The sequence below is a fragment of the Pristis pectinata genome, chromosome 8 (assembly GCF_009764475.1).
Source record: "Pristis pectinata isolate sPriPec2 chromosome 8, sPriPec2.1.pri, whole genome shotgun sequence".
Taxonomy (NCBI): Eukaryota; Metazoa; Chordata; class Chondrichthyes; order Rhinopristiformes; family Pristidae; genus Pristis; species Pristis pectinata.
The window spans coordinates 83,208,095-83,233,075 of NC_067412.1; the positions used below are offsets into that span (position 1 = coordinate 83,208,095).

General features: G+C 40.1%; 1 protein-coding gene across 1 annotated transcript; it reads left to right on the top strand.

Moving 5' to 3' along the window:
* The first annotated feature begins 16,690 nt into the window (after nucleotides 1-16,690).
* On the top strand, nucleotides 16,691-23,723 carry cdx4 (caudal type homeobox 4). The gene is made up of 3 exons (XM_052022322.1): nucleotides 16,691-17,117; nucleotides 21,580-21,725; nucleotides 23,523-23,723. Exons 1-3 carry the CDS (start codon nucleotides 16,691-16,693, stop codon nucleotides 23,721-23,723), a joined length of 774 nt encoding a protein of 257 aa, XP_051878282.1.
* Nucleotides 23,724-24,981: the final 1,258 nt, after the last annotated feature.

Below are 24,981 nucleotides of genomic sequence, written 5' to 3' on the forward strand. Positions count from 1 at the left end.
AACATTATTTTAATTAGGAAGATAAGGGTAGTCAGGGAATGGTGAAAATGTGGAAAATAATACCTGAACAGCAATTAAATCAAATAGCCTACATGCATTTAAGAGGAAACTTGATGAATGTGTGAGGGAGAAAGAAATGAAATTAATGCTGATGGAGTGAGATGGATTGGAATAAGAGGGGACTCGTGTGGAGCAGGAATGGTCCATTTCTGTGCTGTCTTATATTTATAATATATATAATAAACGCTAAAATCTAAAATAATGATTATTAGTTACTTGTTAATAGAAGTGAAAAAAAAAACCTTAACACAAATCCTGCTTCCATGGATAATTTGTTTTTCTATGCTATGGCACCACTAGGTACAACATGGCTTTACAGAAATCTTTCTAACACTGCAAATAATGTTCAGTTTTAAAGCACTATGCCAGACTGATATGTACAAGTTATCCCTCAACATTGAGTTTGGAGTGTTCAGTGTTTTAAAAGATAAATCAGGAAAACCAAATAAACAGGGTCAAAATTAAGGTCTCATTCTTCTGTGAACTTTGTGGATCCTCAACTAATTGTCACATGTGCACATTTTAATGGGCAGGGTGCTAGATTCCATGTTTATTAAACTTCTTTATATGAGGATCTGTCAACCACGGGAACTTCCAGAGGAGGCAGATCATGATGTCAATCACTGCAAACTCCTGTGCCTGATGCAGACACTGATAGTTCGAAACTCCACAGTGCAGCAACTGCTCTCTCTGAAACTCACACAGCTCAACATCTGAAATGGAAAGAAAAAAGTCTGCCCCAGTCAACCAGCATTATATAAAAGAGTTGTGAACTTCTCGCAGGTTAACCTGTTGCTGGAATTTTCTGTCTGCGGGGCTTTTCCATATCACTAAAAGGAACTAGTCTGACTTGTAATGACAAACTTTTTTGCTGACTTAAAGGTTTGCACATAAACTAGTTGCTTCCAGGCATGAGTACCTGGTTGGATTTTCCTTTGGCATTGAATGTGACTGAGAGAAGACAAGATAAGATAAGATACGTATCTTTATTAGTCACATGTACATCGAAACACACAGTGAAATACATCTTCTTGCGCAGCGTTCTGGTGTCAGCCTGCAAGTGTCACCACGCTTCTGACGCCAAAATAGCATGCCCACAACTTCCTAACCCGTATGTCTTTGGAATGTGGGAGGAAACCAAAAGTAGGACATGCTTGTGGGAGAGGTAGAAGGCCTCTCATCATCAGGAAGCCATATCCACAGAGGGTACCTAGGGAGCAGGTCAGTGGGATAGTACACTGGTATCCAACTTCAGCTTCCATGGCAGCACATTGTGATCTGAGCCCCCAACTGTGGCACTCAACTACAGATTAAAAATGCTTGTGCTGAAATGGAAGCTGAAACGGTAATCATCTTACACTGGCTCATGGTCTCTTGATTAAGGTGTTCACCATTTTATCCCAGATGGTGCAGTGACACAGCAAGTAGTGCTGCTGCCTCGCAACTCCGGCAACCCAGGTTCAATCCTGGCCTGCACTGCTGTCTGTGTGGAATTTGTCCACTCTCTCTCTGAACGTGTGCATTTCCCCTGAGCACTCCAGGTTTCCTGCCACATCACAAAGAGGTGCTGGTTTGTCAGTTAATTGGTCAGTGTAAGCTAACCCTATGTAGGTGGGTGATAGGAGAATCAGGGTGGAGTTGATGGGCATGTGAGAGAGAATAGGTTACAGGGAAATAAGTGGAGGAATGGGATTGATGGTATTCCTTGGAAAGCTGATCTATGTTTAGTGGGCCAAATGCCCTCCTTCTTGTCATAAGGAAATATAATAAACTCTGTGCAAAGCTGAATAGCAAATTAGCACTAGACTTCTGCATGATACTTGAGAATGAAAGGCAATTTTCATTCCAGCAAATTTCTCAATGCACCTGCAGCCTGGCCAATCAAACTTATCACTTGAGTCCTTTACAGCATAACTCCCGTACAATCTCATCTTCTCTTTCTATCTTTTCACCAGGACCTGACCACAGCACACCTGAGCACAGTGGTGTTGGTATTGGTATTGGTTTGTTATTGTCACTTTTACTGAGGTACAATGAAAAGCTTGTCTTGCATACCGTTCATACAGGTCAATTCATTACACACTGCAGTTACATTGAGTTAGTACAGAGCGCATTGAGGTAGTACAGGTTAAGAACAATAACAGTACAGAGTAAAGTGTCACAGCTACAGAGAAAGTGCAGTGCAATAAGGTGCAAGGTCACAACAAGGTAGATCGTGAGGTCAGAGTCCATCTCATCGTATAAGGGAACCGTTCAATAGTCTTATCGCAGCCCCTATCCTATCTCCCAAATACTTCACAGTAGTAGTATCTTGGCTGAAGGGTGTGACTGGGATATCATTATAACATCCCCACTGACTTCTGGGAATCCCTGGCCCATGTCAGCTCAAGATTGTGGAGCATTCGGCGTGGTATTCAGAATGTCAGGTCTATACATCAGGAGTAAACAGAAGCCCAGCTTAAATGGTTGAAGGAATGCACCACCTCACAAACTACCCACCTGCCTGCCAAACAGGCATCTCCTGCCCCACTTGTGAAAGAGTCTGCGGCTCTCACTTTGGCCTCATCTGTCAACTCAGAACCCACAGAAATGGAGTGGAAGCAAATCCTCCTCAATCCCAAGGAACTGTCCAAGAACAAGAAGTGCTTGGGCCTGTGAATTGGAAATGGGCAAGGTGGGCTGTTGTAATGAGAGAGCAGAAAGTAAGAAATATTTGTTTGGACTATCTGCAGTTTTAAGTCAGGAGAGACTGAGGGTGGAGAGGGGATGTGAGAGAAGGAGGATTAAGTACACAAATACCTTCACTTTAAATTGCATCAGCCCTGCCAATGATCCAGACTTTGGCAAAAAACCCTTCATAAAAAGGCTTGCACTGCCTACTTCATGTGGTTAAAACATCCCAGTGGGCCTCTCCTTCTTTCATTTAGTCATAGTCACAGAAAAAGCTCCTTCAGCCCACAAGTCTGCACCGACCATTTTCACTACTTCTCTACATTAATCCTATTTTTAATTCTCCCTACATTGTTATAAACCGCACCCCCCACCACCACCACATTCTACCATTCACCTACACACTTAAGGGCAAATTGCAATGGCCAATTGACCTACCAACCCACAAGTCTCTCTGGGATGGGGGAGAACACTTATGCGGTCACGGAAAATATGCAAACTCCACGCAGAATTGAACCCAGGTCTCTGGCATTGTGAGGCAGTGAGTCTACCAGCTGTGCTACTGTTCCACCCTAAGTTCATACTGCCTCCTGCTGTGCACCACCTTCTCCAAGAAGAAAAGGGGAAATGTGTCAGGGTGCATTGCACAATATGTCTGGATGATGTGTCTGTCTTGTTTGAATAACTGTGTATATAAATGGGCATCAAATGCTGACCCAAGGTTAGAAAAGAAAGCTGAAGCACTTACATTTGCATAGTGCCTTTCACAACCTCAGGAAATTCCTAAGCACTTTACAGCCAATGAGGTACTTTGAAGTGTGGTCATTATTGTAATGTAGGAAACAGAGCAGCCCTATTGCGCACACTAATTTCCCACAAAGAACAGTGTGCTGATGATCAAAAAATCTGCTGTTTTTTAATAAGGCATAAATGTTAGCCAGGACGGAGGGGATATTTCTCCTGCTCTTTTTCGGAATAATTCCTTGATATCTTTTACATCCATCTGACACACCTAGTAGGACCTGCGTTTAAAGCCTCATCCAAGAAATTGATAAACTGTGCAGTAACTCCCCCAATATTACGTTGACTGAAGAGCTTCGACTTTTGTGCTTAAGTCTCAGAACTGGTCCTTGACCCAATATTAAGTTTGGCAACATGAGATGAAGCAAATTAATTTCAGGTATGGGTCCTGATTGATGGAGACCAGTGGTAGAAAAGTGACACAGGTGTAATGAATTGAACAACAGCTAAGGCTATTGGTGCATTTTGTAAGATATGACATTTGAAAGAGCATTCTCTTATCTTGGTGATTCACCAGAGATTATTAAACCTTTTAATGAAGTGCATCCATGGGGCTATATTCCAGCTGTTAAAATCCTCTGTTACCTCTTAATACTACTTTCCAAGTTTATTTCTGGATGGCTTCCAGCCCCCATCCCTTTCTTAGTTAAGGACACGTCTCCCTTGCACTCTTCCAACAAGGTCTGTGGACTATCCAAAAGGCTTGCAATGCACTCTCACCCATGAACGTTCTTCAATGACAAACCAACAATATCTCAATACTATCAACTGGAAAAATGTACCACCCCTTTTCGAGGTGCGGACTAGGCCGAGTGACTAAGGATAACAGCCACCCCTACTGGTCCATGCAGCTAATGAAAAGCATTAGTTGTAAACAAAATACTCAAGTGATGCTGGGCTGGCATTCAACTGCATTTCAATCAACAAAGAGGTGTTAAACATTGCAATATCTGAGCTTGTTCAGGGTTATTCCAATGTCACCCCTATTTATGTTTATAAAATTATACCTTACAGTTGATAATTATTAAATTGTGCCTGATTTTATTTTAAAAATGAATGTTTTTTTTGCTATTTTAAATCTAACTTAAATTTACATATTTGTATTTATGTTAGTATGAATACGTATTACATTTGGAATTGGAATTGGAATTGGTTTATTATTGTCATTTGTACCGAGGTACAGTGAAAAACTTGTCTTGCATACTGGTCGTACAGGTCAATTCATTACACAGTGCAGTTACATTGAGTTAGTACAGAGTGCATTGATGTAGTACAGGTAAAAACAATAACAGTACAGAGTAAAGTGTCACAGCTACAGAGACAGTGCAGAGCAGGTAGACAATAAGGTGCAAGGTCACCAGGTAGATCATGAGGTCAAGAGTCCACCTCATTGTATAAGGGAACCGTTCAATAGTCTTTATTGGTTTATTGGTTTATTATTATCACTTGTATCAAGGTACAGCAAAAAGCTTGTCTTACAAACCAATTGTACAGGTCAATTCATTACACAGTGCAGTTACATTGAGTTAGTACAGAGTGCATTGATGTAGTACAAGTAAAAACAATAACAGTACAGAGTAAAGTGTCACAGCTACAGAGAAAATGCAGTGCAATAAGGTGCAAGGTCACAACAAGGTAGATCGTGAGGTCATAGTCCATCTCATCATATAAGAGAACCATTCAATTGTCTTATCACAGTGGGGTAGAAGCTGTCCTTAAGTCTGGTGGTATGTGCCCTCAGGCTCCTGTATCTTCTACCCGATGGAAGAGGAGAGAAGAGAGAATGTCCCGGCTGGGTGGGGTCTTTGATTATGCTGGCTGCTTCACCAAGACAGCGAGAGGTAAAGACGGAGTCCAAGGAGGGGAGGCTGGTGTCCATGATGCGCTGGGCTGTGTCCACAACTCTCTGCAGCTTCTTGCGGTCCTGGGCAGAGCAGTTGCCATACCATGCCATGATACATCCAGATAGGATGAAATACTTGTCATCTGAGGAACACAGTGGTCATTTTATCAGACTAGTAATTCAAAGTCCTGGATTAATGCTCCAAAGACCTGTTTAAATCCTACCATGCAGCTGAAATTTAGTGAATTAAACAATTTGAATAAAAGTCGAATATAAGTTTGGGTGCCCATGAAACTAATGAATTTGTCTTAAAGAAATCTGTTTCATTAATTTCCTTTTGGAAAGTAATCTGAAATCCTTACACACTCTGGTTTATACAGTATGTAAGTCAGAGGAATTTTTACTCTTAACTGCCTTTGAAATTCCCCAGCAGGCCATTCAATCACCGTAACAATTCAATAAGATGTTTCATCACCACCTCTCAAAGACAATTAGGGAAGGGCAATAAATTCTGGCTTTGCCAATGATGTCTACATTCTATGTACAAGGGGGAAGGAATCAGTTGTTTCCTACATCCATAATATATACAAAATAACAATATCATCCTATAATCAGCATAGATCTTCCAGTGCCTTTGAGAGCATAAGGTTATGACTGACCAATTGCTCCTGATTCTGTTTTGGATGTCTGCTTCCAGCTCATTTCTTGGTGATAACTGTTATAGTATTGGTCAGAGGTTCTTGTGGTTGATCTCTGACAGATTTCCATCGTGGCTTCTGTTTTCATGTTGCACAGGGTTCCTTGCACTGTGTATTTTCAAATTGCAACCAATGTACACTCATCTTCTTTTCCAGATTGTAGTGACTTTTATTCAATACTTTTGTAAAACATGTGATGTAAAGGAGCCATCATAATGTGCACTGGAAAATGGTCAAGATGAAGGATACCGAGTATCAGATCTACAAGCTAATGATCTGTTCAAATACTTCACCTGAATATAAAATAAGATTGGAAAAAATAATATATTGAGAGTTGTTAATGGCATTTGTTGGCTGTGTTTCAGAAACATGGTTATACAAGGTCAACCAAAATAAATGCAATCTATGGAAAATAACTACAAGGTAATACAAAATCAAAGAATATGCAGTAAATCTTTACATCAATGGCTGAAATCATTATTATACTGAAGATGAAAGACTCATTTATATGCAACACCTTTCAGGACATTGGAATACCCCAAAGCACACTTAAATATATCCTGAAATGTAACCGCTTTAATTATGTGGAAAACACAAGAAGCATTTTGTGTACAGCAAGTTCCCAAAATTAACATGGGATAATGAACAGGTAAACTATTTCAATTATTTTGAATAGCAAGTTAAATATTAGCCCCAATATCCAGGATAATTCCACTGCTCTTCTTTGTATAGTGTCATAGGACTTTTTTACACTAATATTACAGACCATTCAGGGCCTCAGTTTAACATCTGACCCAATCACACTTCCTTCTGCACAATGTTCCCTCAATGTGGCACTGAAGCTTCAGCCCAGACTTCTGTTCTCAAGTCTCTAGAATGGCACTTGAACCCATCAACATCTTCTTCATAGGACTATCAACTTACCCACAGCTGACAAGTTACGTAAAGTGCTTGTTTGCTCCAGGTATATAACTTAATTCTGGTCTAATCAGATAAGAGACCATTTGCACTGGCAAATATGATTAACCCAAGTCAAGCCTAAGAAGTAAATGTGAAAAGGCTCCAGCTCTACCTCAGCAATTAATTAGGGTAATGAGAGTCATTCACAGTATCACAAAATCACAGTCATTCAAAGGCTAGCAATGTTCTACCACGTGTCACTTTTTAACAAGCGCTCTTTGAATTTATTACTCAGTTTTAAAGGATGACTTTCTTTAACTGTTTTTTTTTGACTGGGCATTTACGGCCTGGTTTGAGATAAATTGCTTATAATGTACCCTTTTATATGATTGTTTGGAATGCCCTTAATTGTTTTGTCAGAACTTTGCCTCCAGTTAAATTAGTTAGGCTCTTGAAACATGTTATACATGATAAATAGGGCAGAGTTCTTTGATGATGTGCACATGCAAATAGCGCATATAAGCACTTAACTGGTGATATACAGAATCCATTGCTGAGTGATAATCGAACTCTTATAATTCAGGTTGGATTTCTCTCAGCTATGAGATTTGATTTCAGGAGTTACAGCAGTGGAAAATCAAAAAAGTGTGTGTGGGGAAGCCAACCAGTGCATTCCCCCTTCTGACCTCAATTTCCCTCCTATTTTTCAGAAGTGTGTGTTACTGGCCATCTTTTCACTTGTTTGTCATACACAAATGGTGGAGCCAACAGGCCACAACTGCCCACCCAGTATACTTAACAGGACAAGCAAAGCACCTTTTAGAGAGCAAAGGCCTTCTGGTTAAGTGCTCTCTCTCTTGGATTACAAGTTTACATATTTTTAGGCAATGGCTCAATCCCTGTCTAATGGCCCCCTCATTTTCATGCTGTTCAACTGTTCCACTGCAATTCCCTACTTTGTGGTAACAGCCTCCATCTTGATACCTGTGACCCTTTCAAAAAGCTGCCCTGCATTGATAGGCTCAGAACAACAGACTGAAGTCATAGCCACACCCTCCCCCAATTGGATGAGGAAATCCAACACTAAGAGCTCTCCGAGGTGAATTCCCAGCTCTGCTGAGTTAGTTACCTTGATTGGGATGTCTCTGCAGATGCTACAATCACTCTAAATCCAGCTATGTGGATGCCGAAAATGCACAGGACTGGGCTTAGCTGTTATTCCACCTGAGCCAATCCGACCTCCTTTACTGTCACAATATTTAAAAAAAAACATTATTGGCTGACGTTATATCTGAGGGTAGCAAGTAACAGCTTCAAAGCCAAATATGTCCTTCTTGTGTTGCAGGGCCTAGAACACAATGTGGAATTGGAATTGGTTTATTATTGTCACATGTGCTGAGGTACAGTGAAAAACTTGTCTTGCATACCGTTCATACAGATCAATTCATTACACAGTGCATTGAGGCAGTACAAGGTAAAACTGTAACCAGCATCCATAAATGAAGAATAGTTTTAAAGTTCTTTCCATGATGGGTTTACAAAAGTGCATTTTCTGTGACCTAAGTATTATATTGTATAATGTATCATTATCCTTTTTTTAGCCTTATTTATGGAATATAAATTCTTTTCTATAATATTGCCCTTTTTATGGCTTTATTTGCTTCCACTCATTCTTTCAGGGAATTACTTATTTTCTGGTTCAACCATGGTCTGTCACTCTCCATCTCTTTAAGATCACAGCTACAAACCTTGCAGGTATAGACTGGTATTCTTCTCCCTCTCCTTTTCAATTCAACTTGATATTCCTCTTCCAGGTGCCCTCATAGGGTCATAGAGTCACGGACACAGAGACATGCTCTTCAGCCCTATGAATCCATGCCAACCATTAAGCACCCTTTACACTAATCCCTTTACATTCTCCCCAATTCCCTCCAGAGTCCACCAATCACCTACACACTAGGGGAAATTTACCATGACCAATTAACTACCAGCCTGCATGTCCTTGAGATGGAGGAGGAAACTGGATCACCCAGTGGAAATCCACAGAGTCACAGGGAGAACGTGACAGCTCCATAGACAACACTCAGAGTCAGGACTGAAAGTGTTAGGCAGCAGCTGTACCAGCTGCACCTCTGTGCCACCCTTCACACTATTGCCATTATCTCATCTATCTGCTTAATTGAGGCTGTTGATATTCCTTTCCCCTGCCTTGTTTCATCCTGTTATTTGCCCCTCCTCCTCAGTAAATGATAGCACTCTTCTTCCTCATTCACCCATTCCAAAATGTTCAATGCAATTCGCTTCATTCTTAAATCACCAGACACAGTTGTCATGTCATTCCTTCTTCTCCCAGCTCCAGAACCATAGCTCTTACCCAAGGTCCACTGTAAATAGAGTGATGCCATGGGTTACATGCTGCAGATAAACATTGCTGGTTACAGCAGGCAGCAGCCATTAGTATTAGGAGCAGTATTGAGAGGAGAGGCTACTAATTATTATTGTCTGCAAATAGCAAAATGCAGACCACAGCCTTTCCTGTCACAATATTTTAAAAAAAGCTTGTTGGCTGACGTTATACCTGAGGGCAGCAAGCAACAGCTTCAAAGCCAAATATGTCCTTCTTGAGTTGCAGGGCCAAGAACACAATGTGGTATTTGAATTGGTTCATTATTGTCACTTGTACTGAGGTACAGTGAAAAACTTGTCTTACATACCATTCATACAGATCGATTCATTACACAGTGCAAGGTAAAACAACACAGAATACAGAATAAAGTGTCAAAGCTACAGAGAAAGTGAAATGCAGGTAGACAATAAGGAGCAAGGTCATACCGAGGTAGATTGTGAGGTCAAGAGTCCATCTTATCGTACTAGGGAACCGTTCAATAGTCTTATAACGGCGGGACAGAAGCTGTCCTTGAGCCTGCTGGTATGTGTTTTCAGGCTTTTTTATATTCTGCCCAATGGGAGAAGGGAGAAGAGAGAGTGTCCGGGGTGTTTGGGGTCTTTGATTATGCTGGCTACTTTACCGAGGCGGCGAGAAGTATAAACAGAGTCCATGGGGCGGAGGCTGGTTTCTGTGATGTGCTGAGCTGTGTCCAGAACTCTCTGCAGTTTCTTGCGGTTATGGGCAGAGCAGCTGCCATACCAAGCTGTGATGCATCCGGATGGGATGCTCTGGATGCAATTTAATTCTCTAAATGGGATCTGACCAAGGCTTGATCATGCCTCTATATTCCAACCTACATAAAATAAACCTAACATCAGTGGGAGGGAAATTACTGGTAAAAAACCTGAGGGACATGATTATTCTGCACTTGGAGAGGCAGGGATTAAGCAAAGATAATCAGCGTGGTTTTGTTAAAGGTGGTCCTGTCTGATTAATTTGAATGAATTTTTCAGAGGTAACTATGTGTACCAATATGGGTAGTGCACTTGATTTAGTCTACATGAATTTCATTTAGACACTTGATAAGATCCTGCATGGGAAATTGGTCCAAAAAGTAAAAGCCCATGGGATCCAGGGCAGTTGGCAAATTGAATCCAAAATTGACTCAGTGATAGGAGAGAGAGGGTAATAGTCGAGGGTTAATTTTATGAGTGGAAGCCTCAGACCAGTGGTGTGTAACAGGGATCAGTACTGGGACCCTTGCTGTCCCACCAATTTTAATGTCATCTGTGAACATACTAATCAAAGCTCACAATCTGGATGTGAATATAGGAGGGATGATTAGTGTGTTCGCAAATGACATGAAATTGGTGGTGGAGTTGATAGTGGGCGTGGCAGTCTTTGGCTACAGAATGAAAGCAATGAGTTGGTTAGAAGGGGAGAGCAATAGAAATTAATCCTGAAAAATGTGATATGCTGCATTTTGGAATGACTAATAAGGCTAAAATACACACAATAAATGGCAGGACCCAAGAAAGTACTGAGGAACAGAGGGATGTTATTGTACAAATGAAAGGATGCCTGAATGTGGCAGCATAGGTATTTGAATGTAAAAACAGGCCAGTTAATTGCACAACTATGTAAAACATTAGTTAGGCCACAGCTGGTGAATTGTGTGAAGTTTTGGTCACCACACAATGGGAAAGTTTTGATTGCACTGGAGAGGGTGCTAATGAGATTCAGCAAGATGTTGCCTGAGGTAGACCATTTCAGTAACGAGGAGAAACTGGATAGGCTTTGGATTTGTTTTTCTTGGGAGTAGAAAGGGCTGAGAATGGACCTGATAGAGGTATAAAGTATTTTGAGGATCATAGATAAAGTAAATATTGAGAAACTTCTCCCTGTAGCAAAGGCATCTACAACCAGAGGGTACAAGTTTAAGGTAAGCAGTAGAAGATTTAGAGGTGATTTGAAGAAGAATTTTCTTTCGCCCAGAGGGTGGCTGAAATTTGGAAACCACCGCCTGAGGGGGTAGTGGATGCAGGTTCTCTCACAACCTTTAATAAGTTCTTAACTGAGTATTTGAAACACCATGACATAGAAAGCTGTAGGCCAAGTGCTGGAAATGGGATGAGATAGGTACATGATGGGTGGCACGAACACAGTGGGCCAAGGACCTGTTACCCTGCTGTTTGATTCTATGGCTCTATAAAGGCCAATGCCCCATTAAAATTTTCTATAACTTATTATATTGTGTATGTAAGCTTCCAAACATACTCTTTGTGATTTTTATAAATGACTTGGATGAAGAAGTGGAAGGGTGGGATGGTAAGTTTGCAGATGACACAAAGGTTGGTGGTGTAGTAGATAGTGCAGAAGGTTGTCGTAGGAGACAGGATATTGACAGGATGCAGAGCTGGGCAGAGAAGTGGCAGAGTGTGAAGTGATACTCTTTGGAAGATCTAACTTGAAGGCAGAGTACATGGCTAATGACAGGATTCTTAGCAGTGTGGAGGAACAGAGAGATCTTGGGGTCCAAATATGTAGATACCTCAAAGTTGCCACACAAGTTGATAGGGTGGTTAACAAGGCGTATGGTGTGCTGGCCTTCATTAGCCAGAGGATTGAGTTCAAGAGCCGAGAGGTAATGTTGCAGCTCTATAAAACTCTGCTTAGACCACATTTGGAATATGGTTCTGGTCGCCACATTATAGGAAGGATGTGGAAGCTTTGTAGAGGATGCAGCGGAGATTTACAAGCATGCTGGTGGATTGGAGAACATGTCTTATGAGGATAGGTTGAGTGAGTTAGGGCTTTTCTCTTTGGTGCGACGGAGGATGAGAGGAGACTTGATAGAGGTATATAAGATTATGAAAGGCATAAACAGAGTGGACAGCCAGCATCTTTTCCCCAGGGCGGTAATGGCCAATACTTGATGTCACCCGTTTAAGGTGCATGGAGGAAAGTTCAGGGGAGATGTCAGAGAAGTTTTTTACACAATGAGTGGGGGGGTGCCTGGAATGCACTGCCGGGGGGGGGGGCGGGGGAGGTGGTGGGGCAGATACGATAGAATCATTTAAGAGACTCCTAGCTAGGTACATGGATGAAAGAAAAATAGAGGGTGATGGGAAGTGAAGTAGAGAGGGGGATAGATAGAATGTGGGTTAGGTTTATATAGGTTGGCACAATATCGTGGGCCGAAGAGCTCGTACTGTGTTGTACTGTTCTATGTTCTATGTTCATATTCATTTTTCATGGTTCCTGGTCTCGGCATGTTTAGAAAGTTGTCCGATTTGTCTTTCCTCAATAGATACCCCCTTTTCTCAACTTTCTGCTCTACTCCTTTCTCATTTTGAATCAAATGGCCTACAGCTAAGCATTCACTTGAAATGACTTTGACAAGTATTGTTACAAAGACATAAATCAGTTTACAATAATATCGGTACTGCACTATCCCAGGCCAATATCATCAACCATTGTCTCTTGAGTAAAATTTGAAATACCTTATTGTTTTATTTTTGTTTATATTATAGACTATTTGTCCCAGTTGCAAATCATCATACTCTTCTGAAGACTATACTTTAAGCCAAAACTTCAAGATTCACAGTGGTATTCCTGGTTTGCAATAATCCTATTTATAACTTTACAGTGAAGCAAAAATTCTCCTTTTGGACATGTATCTAGGCAAATTATAAGAATATGTACCTATCTGGACCCTATATAATTTTTACTTTTCTCTTATCTTATTCTCAAAAATTTATTAAATAATTTGAGAGTAAACATTTGAAAAAGACAACAATTTTTTTATTAATAGTAAGTCTTTAACATCATAATCCATCCAGGGAACAATGTCAAACTCAGTTGTACAATAATGTACTGGGCAGCTTAAAGAAATATCAAGGAGGCTGTTAGAGAAGGAAAGAGAAGTAAAATGACTGACAAGGGCATTTCATCACTGAGGACCTTGCCACCTAAACATGGCCCAGCAGTGTTGGATGGACTTAACTCAGGGGTGTACAAGTGGACAGAACTGCAGGGATGTTATGCATTTGGAGAATGTAGGACCATTGGAGATGTCAGAAACAGGGAGGAAACAAGGGTGAGAATTTTAAAATCAAGGCATGGCTCAGGCAGGGCCAATGAGCACATGGAAGTTGAAAAACAAGAGAAATACTGCTGATGTTGGAATTTGAAATAAGAGCAGAAAATGCTATAAGTACTTACAGAAATACTTAGTTATGAAGGAAGCACACAACACAGCATCTGCCCACTGTGTTTCCGCACTTGATTTAAAACTTCTCAGGCTAAGTTTTATAACTGCGTACTGACGCTGAGATTTTCCAGCATTTTCCGTTTTAATTGTAGAGCTCGTGATCCCAGTGCAATAAGTGAGATGTGTCTGCATAATGCACAAGCTACACAATTCACAGATGTAAGAAGGTAATTTGACAAAAATAACTGCTTTGGTTTGGTTGGTTTTCACTGAACTCAAAATTTTCGAGCCAACAACAGCACTTCGTGTAGGATTGCCAACATACGTATGAAGAACTGTCTCTTGCACCCAATACAATTCATTTGGCAGTGTTGCTGCCAGTTATAACAAGGGTTAAGCCGATTCTATTTGGGGCCATTGTTGGGTTTAACTGCAGCCTTAGGTTCATAGAACAGGCAGTATTAAATCTAGGTAAAGTTCCCCCACTGAAGAGTGGCCTGTAACGGGGATAAAGGACATTTATTTAGATTGAAAGTGAAACCATGATCAGATACACATTCATTTGACCTGCAACAGATTTAGCAAGTGTCACTTTCAAATGTAACGTTCGCCTTGAGTGAAGAAGCCATTTCATGACACTTTGCACCTCTTCGCACTATGAATAGCTGTGGTTGATGCACTTATCAACTAATCGGCATAAAAACCAGAAAAAAAACTTATATGATAACGTCCCTCTCCCGTAGTTTACACGTGCCAAGGTCCAAAACTATAACGACATATTACTTAAAAAACACAAGGCCGGACGTTTAGGACAAACACAACATGATATAATTTTATAAAACGTTTATGGTGCCATTTAATACCACGTTAAATGTGTATTTTTCAAGTTAGCTTTAGATCAGAGTTAAACTGCTTCATTCCTCAATGAGCCAGGTAAGTATTGTGTTTATACTGCGGCAGCTTCCCCGAAACCACGGGTCACGTTTTGGCGGCATCCAGACATTATATTGTTCCATGATTGCTATGGACCGAAATAGGCGGGGGGAAATTGTTATCGTTTGAAGTATTAAAAATGTAAAAGGAAAAAAAACGCAGAGGCTTCAGTTTTATTGTTTTAAAAGAATGTTTACTGGCTGTACAATTTCTTGAGCAGTTTCGTGAATTAAACCAGTCACCAGATCGCATTTTGGGTCCTCCCTCTCAGACCCAGAGACGCAAAAATGGGTTAAGCGAAGCTGTAGCATCATGTCCTCTGCAGTTAATATTTTAAAAGATAGATTTCTTTTTGATGGACAAATTTCATTAAAACATTCAATTGCTGTGATTCCCTTTTTATTATAGTCAGATTGATATCATTAGGAGCTCAAATATTCTCTCTCCTCTCCCTACCTCGGTACAAGTGGCAATAATAAACCAATAGCAATACCAAAAAGGATGTAGGGATAAAGCCAGTAACTACAGACCAGTTATGGTGGGAAAAATTCTAGAAGCAATAATCAGGAACATAATTTGCAGTTAGTTGGAGTTGCGTGAATGGATTAGATAAAGTCTGAAGCAAATTATGTCTGACTAACTTGAAAAGATTTTCTTAGATGATGTAACGAAAATTCTTAAGATAAATGTTGCTGGCGGGCATATCTGGACTTCCAAAAGGCATTTGATAAAGTACCACGTAATAGGCTTGTCATCAAGATTGAGGGTTGTGAATTAAAAGGGGGTGTAACAGCATGAACAGAAAATTGACCTAGTAACAAGAAACACGGTAGTAGTGAAAGATTCCCTTTGGAGCTGAAAGGAAGTGTAGGGTCAATACTAGTACCGCTGCTTTTCAGTATATATAGCAATGATCTGGACTTGGGTATACAGAGCACAGTGTCTAGATTTGTGATTGGCACAAAGTTTGGAGGTGTAGTGAACTGAGGAGCATGGTAATAGGGGTAGCCTGGTGGGATGAGTGGATAGGTGGCAGATGCAATGTAATGCCGAGAAATGTGAGGTGTTCCATTTTGCCAGGAAGAATGAAAAGAGTTAAAATAAACGAGAGCACAATTCAAACAGAGGTAAAAGGATAGAGAGATCTTGAGATATCTGTCCACAGTTCATTGGAAATAGCAGGGCAGGATGAGAATGTGGCTTTCAAAAAGTCCTGGGCCTTATCAATGGAGGCATAAGAGTACATGAGCAAGAAAGTCATGATGCAAAACAAAGGATTGTAAAAGTATTTTGTCCATTTGTGGATCTCAGGCTTCAGGGTTGGCGTGAAGCTTTTGGAGAATGTACAGAAGAGATGTGCTAAAGTAATGCCAGAGGTGAGGGACCTTGGCTCTGTGGACTGACTGGAGAAGCTGGAGGTATTCACCTTGGACAGAGAAGCTGCAAGGAGATCTGATAGAGGTATTTAAAATAATGAAGGGTGTAGATGAAGTGGATGGAAAGAAATTGTTCCCATGGCAGAAGAGTCAAGAACTAGAAGACTTGGTATTAAGGCGGTTGACAAAGAACCAAAAGTAAAATGAGGATTTTTTTTAAACAAATGAGTGGTTAGGGTCTGTCAAGTATAATAGTGGTGGCAAATTCAATTTCTGTAAAGTATTCAAAGGGAAGCTGGCTAAATCTTTGAAAGTAAGACTTTGTAAGACTAAGGGGAGAGGTTGTGCAGTGGTGCCGGCTGCATGGGTCTAACATCTAGAATTCGACAGTCCATTTGAGCTCCTTCCGTGCTGTAACATTTGTGTCATCTGTAACCCCCTTACATCTGCCAAATAAAGTACTTCAGACTTGTGAATCCATAATCATGTGTGATTTATTTCTAAATAAAACTTTGAACTGAAAACTTTGAGCTGGCAAGATGGGTATATCTGGCAAGAGGCTGTGCCACAGAGCAGAAAGGTGGGGCTTTACCAGATCACCGTCGGTTCTGATTTGTATGCAAATCGTTGGCCAGGCGATGCAGTGACGTTGCGCTGCCTTTGGTAGACCCTTAGTAGCAGGGTCCTGTAAACAATGGTTAATCATGTGCGATAGGGCCAGTTCAGCATGAGCCTCACCAGACCAATGCCAGTCGGAGCAGACAGCCGCATCTGGCTGCAGCATGCGCGCAACCCCTAACCCTAGCCATGTATGTGGGCTATATATTGGATAAAGAAGTAAGCATGTACCCAGGGCCCGTTAGACGATCAAGCATTAATTTATCCACACAGAACTTCGTTTCTCCGTCACAGTATTCGGAGTACGCGGGATATCATGTGCCTAACATGGAACATCATCCCCAGACCTCGGTGTCTTGGACCTCTCCCTATGGTCCACCAAGAGAGGACTGGAGTTCTTATGGGCCCGGCCCATCGAACACAGTACCAGTCCAGATAAGTAACTCTTCTCCAGGGCAGGTTTCTTACAGTTCGCCTGACTATAATGCCATGAACCCCTCCTCTGCAGGAATCCTTCCTCCTCTAGATACTATGTCAGTGGGGCAGACGTCTCCCAACAGTCAAAGGCGCAACCCATATGAATGGATGAAGAAAACAACACAGATCTCTGCCGCAGGTAAGCACTCTCCAAAAAGCCACAGGTTACTTGCACAAGTAACATAATTACCTATTAAATGATAGGAACAACGTGGAGGACACTGCAATTTTAATCAATTAACTAACGATTAAAACAAACAATATCTTTCAGCTACCGTGTTTGTTTAAAAGTGTCAATACAGCACCACTTTTTTATAGAACGATGTTGGAATATTGTCCATTGGTGTGGAATCTGTGGTTAAAGGGCGATGCTGATGAGCATCTGGGTAGAGTTCTGCCTTATTTGCATAACAGAATATTTATTTTTTGAAAACTTTTATGGACATTTCTTCGCCTCTCCTAGGATTAAGGAACGTGCTGGGTGGAGTTCAAAATACTTCAGTTGCGCTCTGTAACAGCTTTACTGTCGGTTTTCTGTTTTGTTTTCTCGCAGTAAAATCCTATTTATTGGTTGTGTACCGAACCCCAAGTATCAAAATCAAGCACTTGAAGTCTTTTTCTCTTTTTTTTCGGCTAACGTGGTTGTGTTTCTGGCAATTCAGGATTATCATCGTCGATTTAGCAATATATGAAGTCATTGTCGGTTAACAAAGGCCTGTTCGTGTTGATCCAAAGTGCCTCTTACCTAACAGTTACAGGGTGCTAATTCGGGATATACCCGTTCTTGCGAGCAATTGGACTGAATGGAAAAGCTACGGCCAGCGCTGGCTACATTAGAAGGTGAACCATGAAAAGCTGGATCAAGCCCTTCCAATGTCCTCCAGAACCCGAATGCTCGAAGCACCTTTCAGACGCAGGCCATTCAGGCCTGCGTGTGAAAGAAGTGTTCCACTTCGTGCAAAGGTCGACAGTTCAGGAGAGTGCTACACGTTTAAGAGTCTGGAATGTTGAGGGAACTGCCAACATGTGGACCGGGGATGTCCAAGAAATCTTGTTCAATCCTATGTGACAACTCCTTTTGTGTGTTTGCCCCATTACTATAGACAGAATTAGTAATTCAAATTTTGGTCATTTGCAGGTGGATGTACCTTGCAGCCCCGGATACTGTATGATCAGTTGAGAATGGTATACTGAATCGTCCTACATATTAGCTGACAAACATTTTTCTCGGTAGAGGTGTTTCATCCAATGCTTCCGGATAATAATTAGAAAATACTTTAAATCAATTACTATTATTTGAAACCAGTTTATTAGTCATTAATGTCCATCTGGTGACATCTGCATTATTCTAGCTATAATTCACAAAGGCTTTCAAGTTGATCGACTTCAGGGAAAATACTAGAACCTGGTCACACGCATTGTAATCGTTCGCATCAGCTATAGTGCCAGCAACTTCAAAGAAATTTATCAAAGCGGTTACCGTTCCATCACTATAAAGTTTGACATTTATTTCAACAAAATTTAAACATCGTCATCAACCAGTAAAATGACACAGCTCTTCAGATTTCATTTCCAAAGGAGTGTTGAAAATCAGTGTCAAATATTAACGATCAGATTGCCAATGAAGGAGATTTTAAGGCCGGGAATCGAAATGTAAGGTGTTAGCTCCGGGCATCTTGGTATTTGAAGGCAGCTGGTGAATGCGGGGAATGCTTCTTTTAGCTCCTGTTTGAAGGTCACACAGAGGTTATTACATGGTGTGTGTGTGAACAAACCTGAGCCACTTTTCGCAAGCTCCCAACGTTAGTTGGACAGAGCGTGTTGATTTCCCCCTTAGTCCTGTTGTCAGTGTCACGTGACGACTTCTCCAGGACTCAAGCTTTTCACTTCGTTTCCGTAGATCAATGAATCCCCTCGCAGTTTTTAGTGATTGGAAAATGTTTTAAAAAATATTGCTACCCAGTGTCACAAAATCAAACGTACATTTGGTTTCAGTTTTATTTAATGGAGACCCCTTTTCTCGATTCCAGTGTTAGAATCCCATGCAAATTGCAGGAGGTGGGAATGGAGCCAGGCGCCGGTCGCGGTTGTAATGCTAATTTGCCATCCTGTAAACTAGCTGTGAGGTCCCGTTTCTTCAGTCACTACATTGTTATTTGTCATATTCAGGCGGCATGCCCTTTCAACACTTTCTTCGCTTTGATATGCGCCCTGTTACGCTTCCTAACTCCTCATTATCTGGGAACATGGACTCTTTATATTACCGGAAAGAGTGACGATTTTCACAATAAATAATGAATCTTGTCCTTGCAGCATTGTCTGGCTCGCAATGTCCCTGAATTTTATTGCAAAGGTGAATAATGCTGGTGCGGATGGCCGCGTTATAAACCGAGGTCATATTTACATAGGCTTCGTGTAACCTGTTGAATTTTAACCCTTGGCACACCAGCAAGACAGGTCATTTTTTGTTCAAATGCAAATATACTTTATCCGTGACTAGTATGCAAGTATAAATTCAATTTATTTCCAATTTAGATCATTGAAGCTGTATTTGAAAACCTGTTTTACTAATTGTAAACGGTTTATAACGATATCCCATAATTAAACAAAGTTAGTATTTCGTTTGTCTGCGATAAAAAAACATATTGAACCAACTTACCGTTAATACATTGGCAACGTTTAAAGGATATACCATCAAATATTAAAAAGGAAAACGAAACAAAGTAGATTATGTGAGATAAAACGCAAATATAATTGGTCTTGGCATATAGAGCAACCGTTCAATATGCAATACAGAATACAAATAATAGGGCAAACAGTTAATAATATTAAGGTCCAATGTTTTCTGCATCCTAAATCACTCCAAATTGTTTCAGTAGAGTATGTGCCTATAATAAGTAAGTACGTGGAATATTAAAGGAGGAAATGCTCGTCTCCCTACAGGAGTGTTTCAGGAACATTTGCCTAAATGTATTGTTTGAGTAGGATTTATCGAACGAAGTTCTTACAAACAAGTAATTCACAACATGGTTCATGAAAAAAATATTTTAAGGGGTGACTGATGTTGTGGTCGGTTGGCTGCATGATTAATTAAGTAATCGTTAAGTATAGGCTGCACTATAACCGCAAATTTGACCCTTCTTAAAAAGTGGCTCCCTCTTTATGTATTTGTAGGCCAAGAAGCCTGAGGATGTTCAGGTAAATGCTTACATTTTCAATGTTATTTTTAGGCAAAAAAAATGCTTTAAAGATGAAAGTAGATGCCGCCGCTTGTTTGTGCGAAGCAAATCAAACAGATTGGCCTCTGATCCAGCTACAAGAAAGCCAGCCTTTTGTAAAATTGACTTGTAGCTCTTTGTATGGAGTGTGTTCGTTTTATCATATGAATGTGGTGTTGTTAACTTGTTCAGCTGGGTGTGTGCTTCATCGAGTAGTCTGCTCCCATCTTTCAATTATTGGGATTAGATTAACGAGCTGCAAATGTTTACAAGAAATAAGGGTTTTGAGGGGAGATGACATCTTTGTTTCTATTCTGAAACCTTTTAGATTGAGATTTCAAATACTGTATTTGACAGTTATATATGGTGATCAGTTATCTTTCTTTTGAATTTTTGTGACACCAGGTTTGTGATCCCAGAACGCTTTCCTTTTCCAATAATATAGTACTTGCATTTTTTTTTGGTAACCTGGAGTTTCTGCTTTTAAATTCACAGTTTCAGCATCGGGTAATTTAGGAACTAACGTGGGTAGGAGTGTTTTATTGAAGATGGGATGCTCTCTCTGGGGATGGCTGTAGAAAACCGGGCTGCGGAAACTGACACTTTGGCGAAGTGTCACTTTGTACACTTAACTACATTTTGTTTTGAGAATTTACTTATGTGGGATACAGTTCTGGTGGGAAGGTAATGCTTATCAAAATGCAGGCACCCTTAACAGCAGTACTCTGAATTTAGATTACTGAAGAAATTAGAATTTAGCGAAATCTATATACTTCAAGTTGTTCCGTATTTATCAATACCCCATAAACACAATCACAGTTGATTCACATTGGTTTAATAGTAGCAAAGTTGGGACTGTGTGTGTGTGTGTGTGTGTGTGTGTGTGAGTGAGTGGGTGCGTGGGGTTGTCAGAATTCCATTTTATTTTTTACTACGGATATCTGTGTGCAAATATCCAAATATTTTGAATATTCTGCGTTCACGTGCTTCAGAATGTTTTTGAGGAATATTTACTTGATATCTTCAACTGATTAAATATAATTCAGGGACCTCGAAGAATCGCAGTTTTAACTGTTTACATTCTTCACACGCAAAGCATTTTAAAGATGTCTGACATGATAGTTAACGATGACAATCAAGGCACTACCAATGGCGAGAAATCTAGTTTCATTAGACTCCTTCATCTACCTAATTATTTCTCTAACTTCGAAAATAAACTAGCACGCGCTGATTAGAAATATTGAATTAACAATGAAGCGTCTAATAGGCGAATAACCTAAAATTAGTGCAGAAATTAGGTGGTCAAATGAAAGAATGACAGATTCGGCTTTTTTGAGTTAGTTTTTTTTATTGTGTGTTTTACTTTCCCATTGTTTTTTTTAGGTAAAACCCGGACAAAAGACAAATACAGGGTAGTTTATACAGATCATCAAAGGCTTGAACTGGAGAAGGAATTTCACTACAACAGGTACATCACTATCAAGAGAAAAGCTGAACTGGCAACTATCCTCGGACTCTCAGAAAGACAGGTTGGTTAGCACCAAATGTTGGGGACAGAGTTCTGCCCCGTTGCTGGCAGAATTTTATAGATACAAGCTTCCGCTTATCCGGTGGGCTCAACCACACATTTCAATTGCTTTAATTTAAATTATTTTCCCTTTCAATGTTGTTTCCCCTCCCTCCCCCCCCCTTCCCCGAACTGGAAACTATTCAACGATTCTTACTAAAATTGTTCTTAAAGTCCTAATCTAGTCAGTTATGCTGTTGTGAACCTCCATAATTTTATTTCCAAAAATCCGCATTGCATGACTTTCTTTCCAAAAATTATAGAAGAGGTTAACGCTGACATTTTTTTCATATTTTTTAACATACTGAAAAATGTCTTCTGTACGAATCCTCCAGCTGGTTTACTACTTCTGCATTATTTCACATCCGGGGAAAAATGTTATTAGCCCTTATAAGATTGTTTGTGGATATCAGTAAATAATACCCTGAATACATAGTTCACTATATACAATACTTATAACTTTGAAGCTGCTTGACTCTTTAAAACCAGAATGCTTAATGAAACAAATCCACACTTGCCCTGATTTGGAGGTGGGGATTTAGTGAAGGTGACTGAAACTGGGGCAAGAGCTGGATTTTGTACACACATTTAAAATGAGGAGAAATACAAAATGGGAAGAAATGGGAGCAGGATTAGGCCACATGGACCTTTGAGCCTGTTCTGTCATTCACCAAGATCATGGCTGATCTTGCACCTCAGCAGCATTTTCCAGCACTATTCTTGTTTTTCCTTTGATGTCAAGGAATCTATCCATCTCCAGTTTGAATAAACTCATCCACTGAACCTCCATAGTTCTTTGGGTAGTGAATTCCAGAGTTCACCACACTCTTGAGTGAAGGGTTTCTCAGTTTTACACACCCCATCCCTTATCCTGAAACTGCATCTCCTGGTCTTGGACTTATCAGCCAAGGGGAACACCCGCCATGTATCAGCCTATCAAGCCCTTAAAGAATGTTGTAAGTTTCAATAGTATTTCCTCTCATTCTTGTAAAATCAAGAGAATACAGTCTCAGTCAACTCAATCTCTCCTTAGTCATCAAAACTAACATCCCTGGAAACAGTCTAATGAACATTTGCTGCACTCTCACTGTAGCAAGTAAATCTTTCTTATGTAAATAAACCATAACTGGCCACAATACTCCAGCTGCAGTCTCACCAAGGCCCCTACAACTGCCATAAGATTTTCTTAATCCTGTATTCAAATTCTCTCATAATAGAGGCTAACATATCATTTGCCCTCCTGATCACTTGCTTCCCCCGCAAGTTTGCCTTCAATGACTTGTGATCATCAACTTTTTCACCATCACTTTCTCACCATTTAACAAATACTCTTCTTTTGTTCTGTGCACCAAAATGGAAATGGTTGACCTCACATTTTTCCATATTATGTTCCATCTGCCGCATTCTTGTTCATTCTTTCAATTTGTTCATATCCCCTTGAAGCTTCTTTACATCCTCTTCAACACTTACAATCCCACCTACTTTAGTATCATCAGTAAACTTGGAAATAAGACACTTGGTCCCTTCAGCTAAATCATTGATATAGATTATCACTGGGACCCAAGCACTAATCCCTGTTATATGCTATGACAACTTGCCTACCTGTGAACAATTCTTTTATTCCCATTCTTTGCTCTTATGTCCAATAACCCATTACAATCCATGTCTGAATAATTGCAAGGATTGCTTTCCTTTATAAAATTTCTTATTAACGATTGTTGAGGTCATGTTTTATTGCTTTGATTCTATTTTCACCTAGGTAAAAATCTGGTTCCAGAATCGAAGGGCTAAGGAACGAAAGATGACCAAGAAACAGTTGGCTCAGACTGATGGCTGTCTGACCCACCATGGTCCGGGTCCAGGAAGTCCTGTGGAGATGGCAGGCCAGATGTTGCTTGGGGGCCATATCTCTGGGGGCCCACCTGTAGGGAATATGGCTCAAGTAACTGTCACACTCTAATTGGTGCACAACAGCAAGGACTTCAAAGCTTCTGAGGATGACCCAGCCATATGCCTAGGATTATGTACAGAGAGCACTCCATTTAAGAGAAAAGGCGCTTTACATTTTCAGAAGATGTGAATTTTTACGGATATCAGGGAGCGATTCACAATTTATGATATTATGTGACCATAAGCGAACGTTTTATATGCAAACCAACCTTCGGCTTGAACCCTAAAATTATTTAGAAGATTTTTTTTAAGTCTTCATAACATTCCTCACCACACTGCATGTTAATTCTCCTTTTTTAAATGTCAATATGGATATGTAAAATTAAAACCAATTCACATTTTGAAAACACTTTCCATAAACTTTCCCGCTACTTGACTAAGGAGGTAAAAAGTTATCATCAAATATGAACAAACAGCAGAATGCATCATTTTGCCTGTTATATTATTAAATGGAGGGTTATACTCTGTAAACGATGTCATTACATATACAGCTACTTTGCCAGAATACATGTTGTGTTCAGCAAAATAGACTCCATTTCCAAGTATGGTACCTTATTTTTAATCTAAAATGTATAAAAACTACAAAAAAGTGACATCATAAGGTACAATTCTTGATCTGAGTTGGTAATAAGAGGGTATTTGGGTACAGTTCTGCCTGCCTTTGCATTTGAGTATCAGTATGAATTGGTTCAGAACTTTGTAGCTTTTAAGCAGTCAGATGGTGGGGTGGGGAATGTGTTAAACTCAAATCAAAATAAAACATAATGTTCAATCGTGCAGATATCAATCTCACCCCTGCTTGTTGAGCAATTGCTTTAGTATGATGCAGGTTGTCACCACAATACTTTGGGGCTCCAAAACTGTCAAATGTAACATAAAAGATATGGGATAATATATTTGGAGAGATGTTAGTTTCCATTCCTTTCATGGTAAGCAAATCAGAAAAATACTTTATGCAGTTTTACACTCAGACTAGTAACTTCAACCTGTTTAAAGAAAGCAGAAGACATTACCTTCATTGTCTAAACAACTGAAGTAACTTCAAGTAGATTTTAAAAATGTAAAGAAGAGCCAATGACCTGACAAGCATTTTTATATGTTCTTCAAACCCAATAAGAATTGACATTACATTGACATTAAAGCTACAATGTAAATGCAAACTGATTCGTCAGGTTCTTTTTTTTAATTAAATTATTCCATTCCTTTCATGGTAAGCAAATCAGAAAAATACTTTATGCAGTTTTACACTCAGACTAGTAACTTCAACC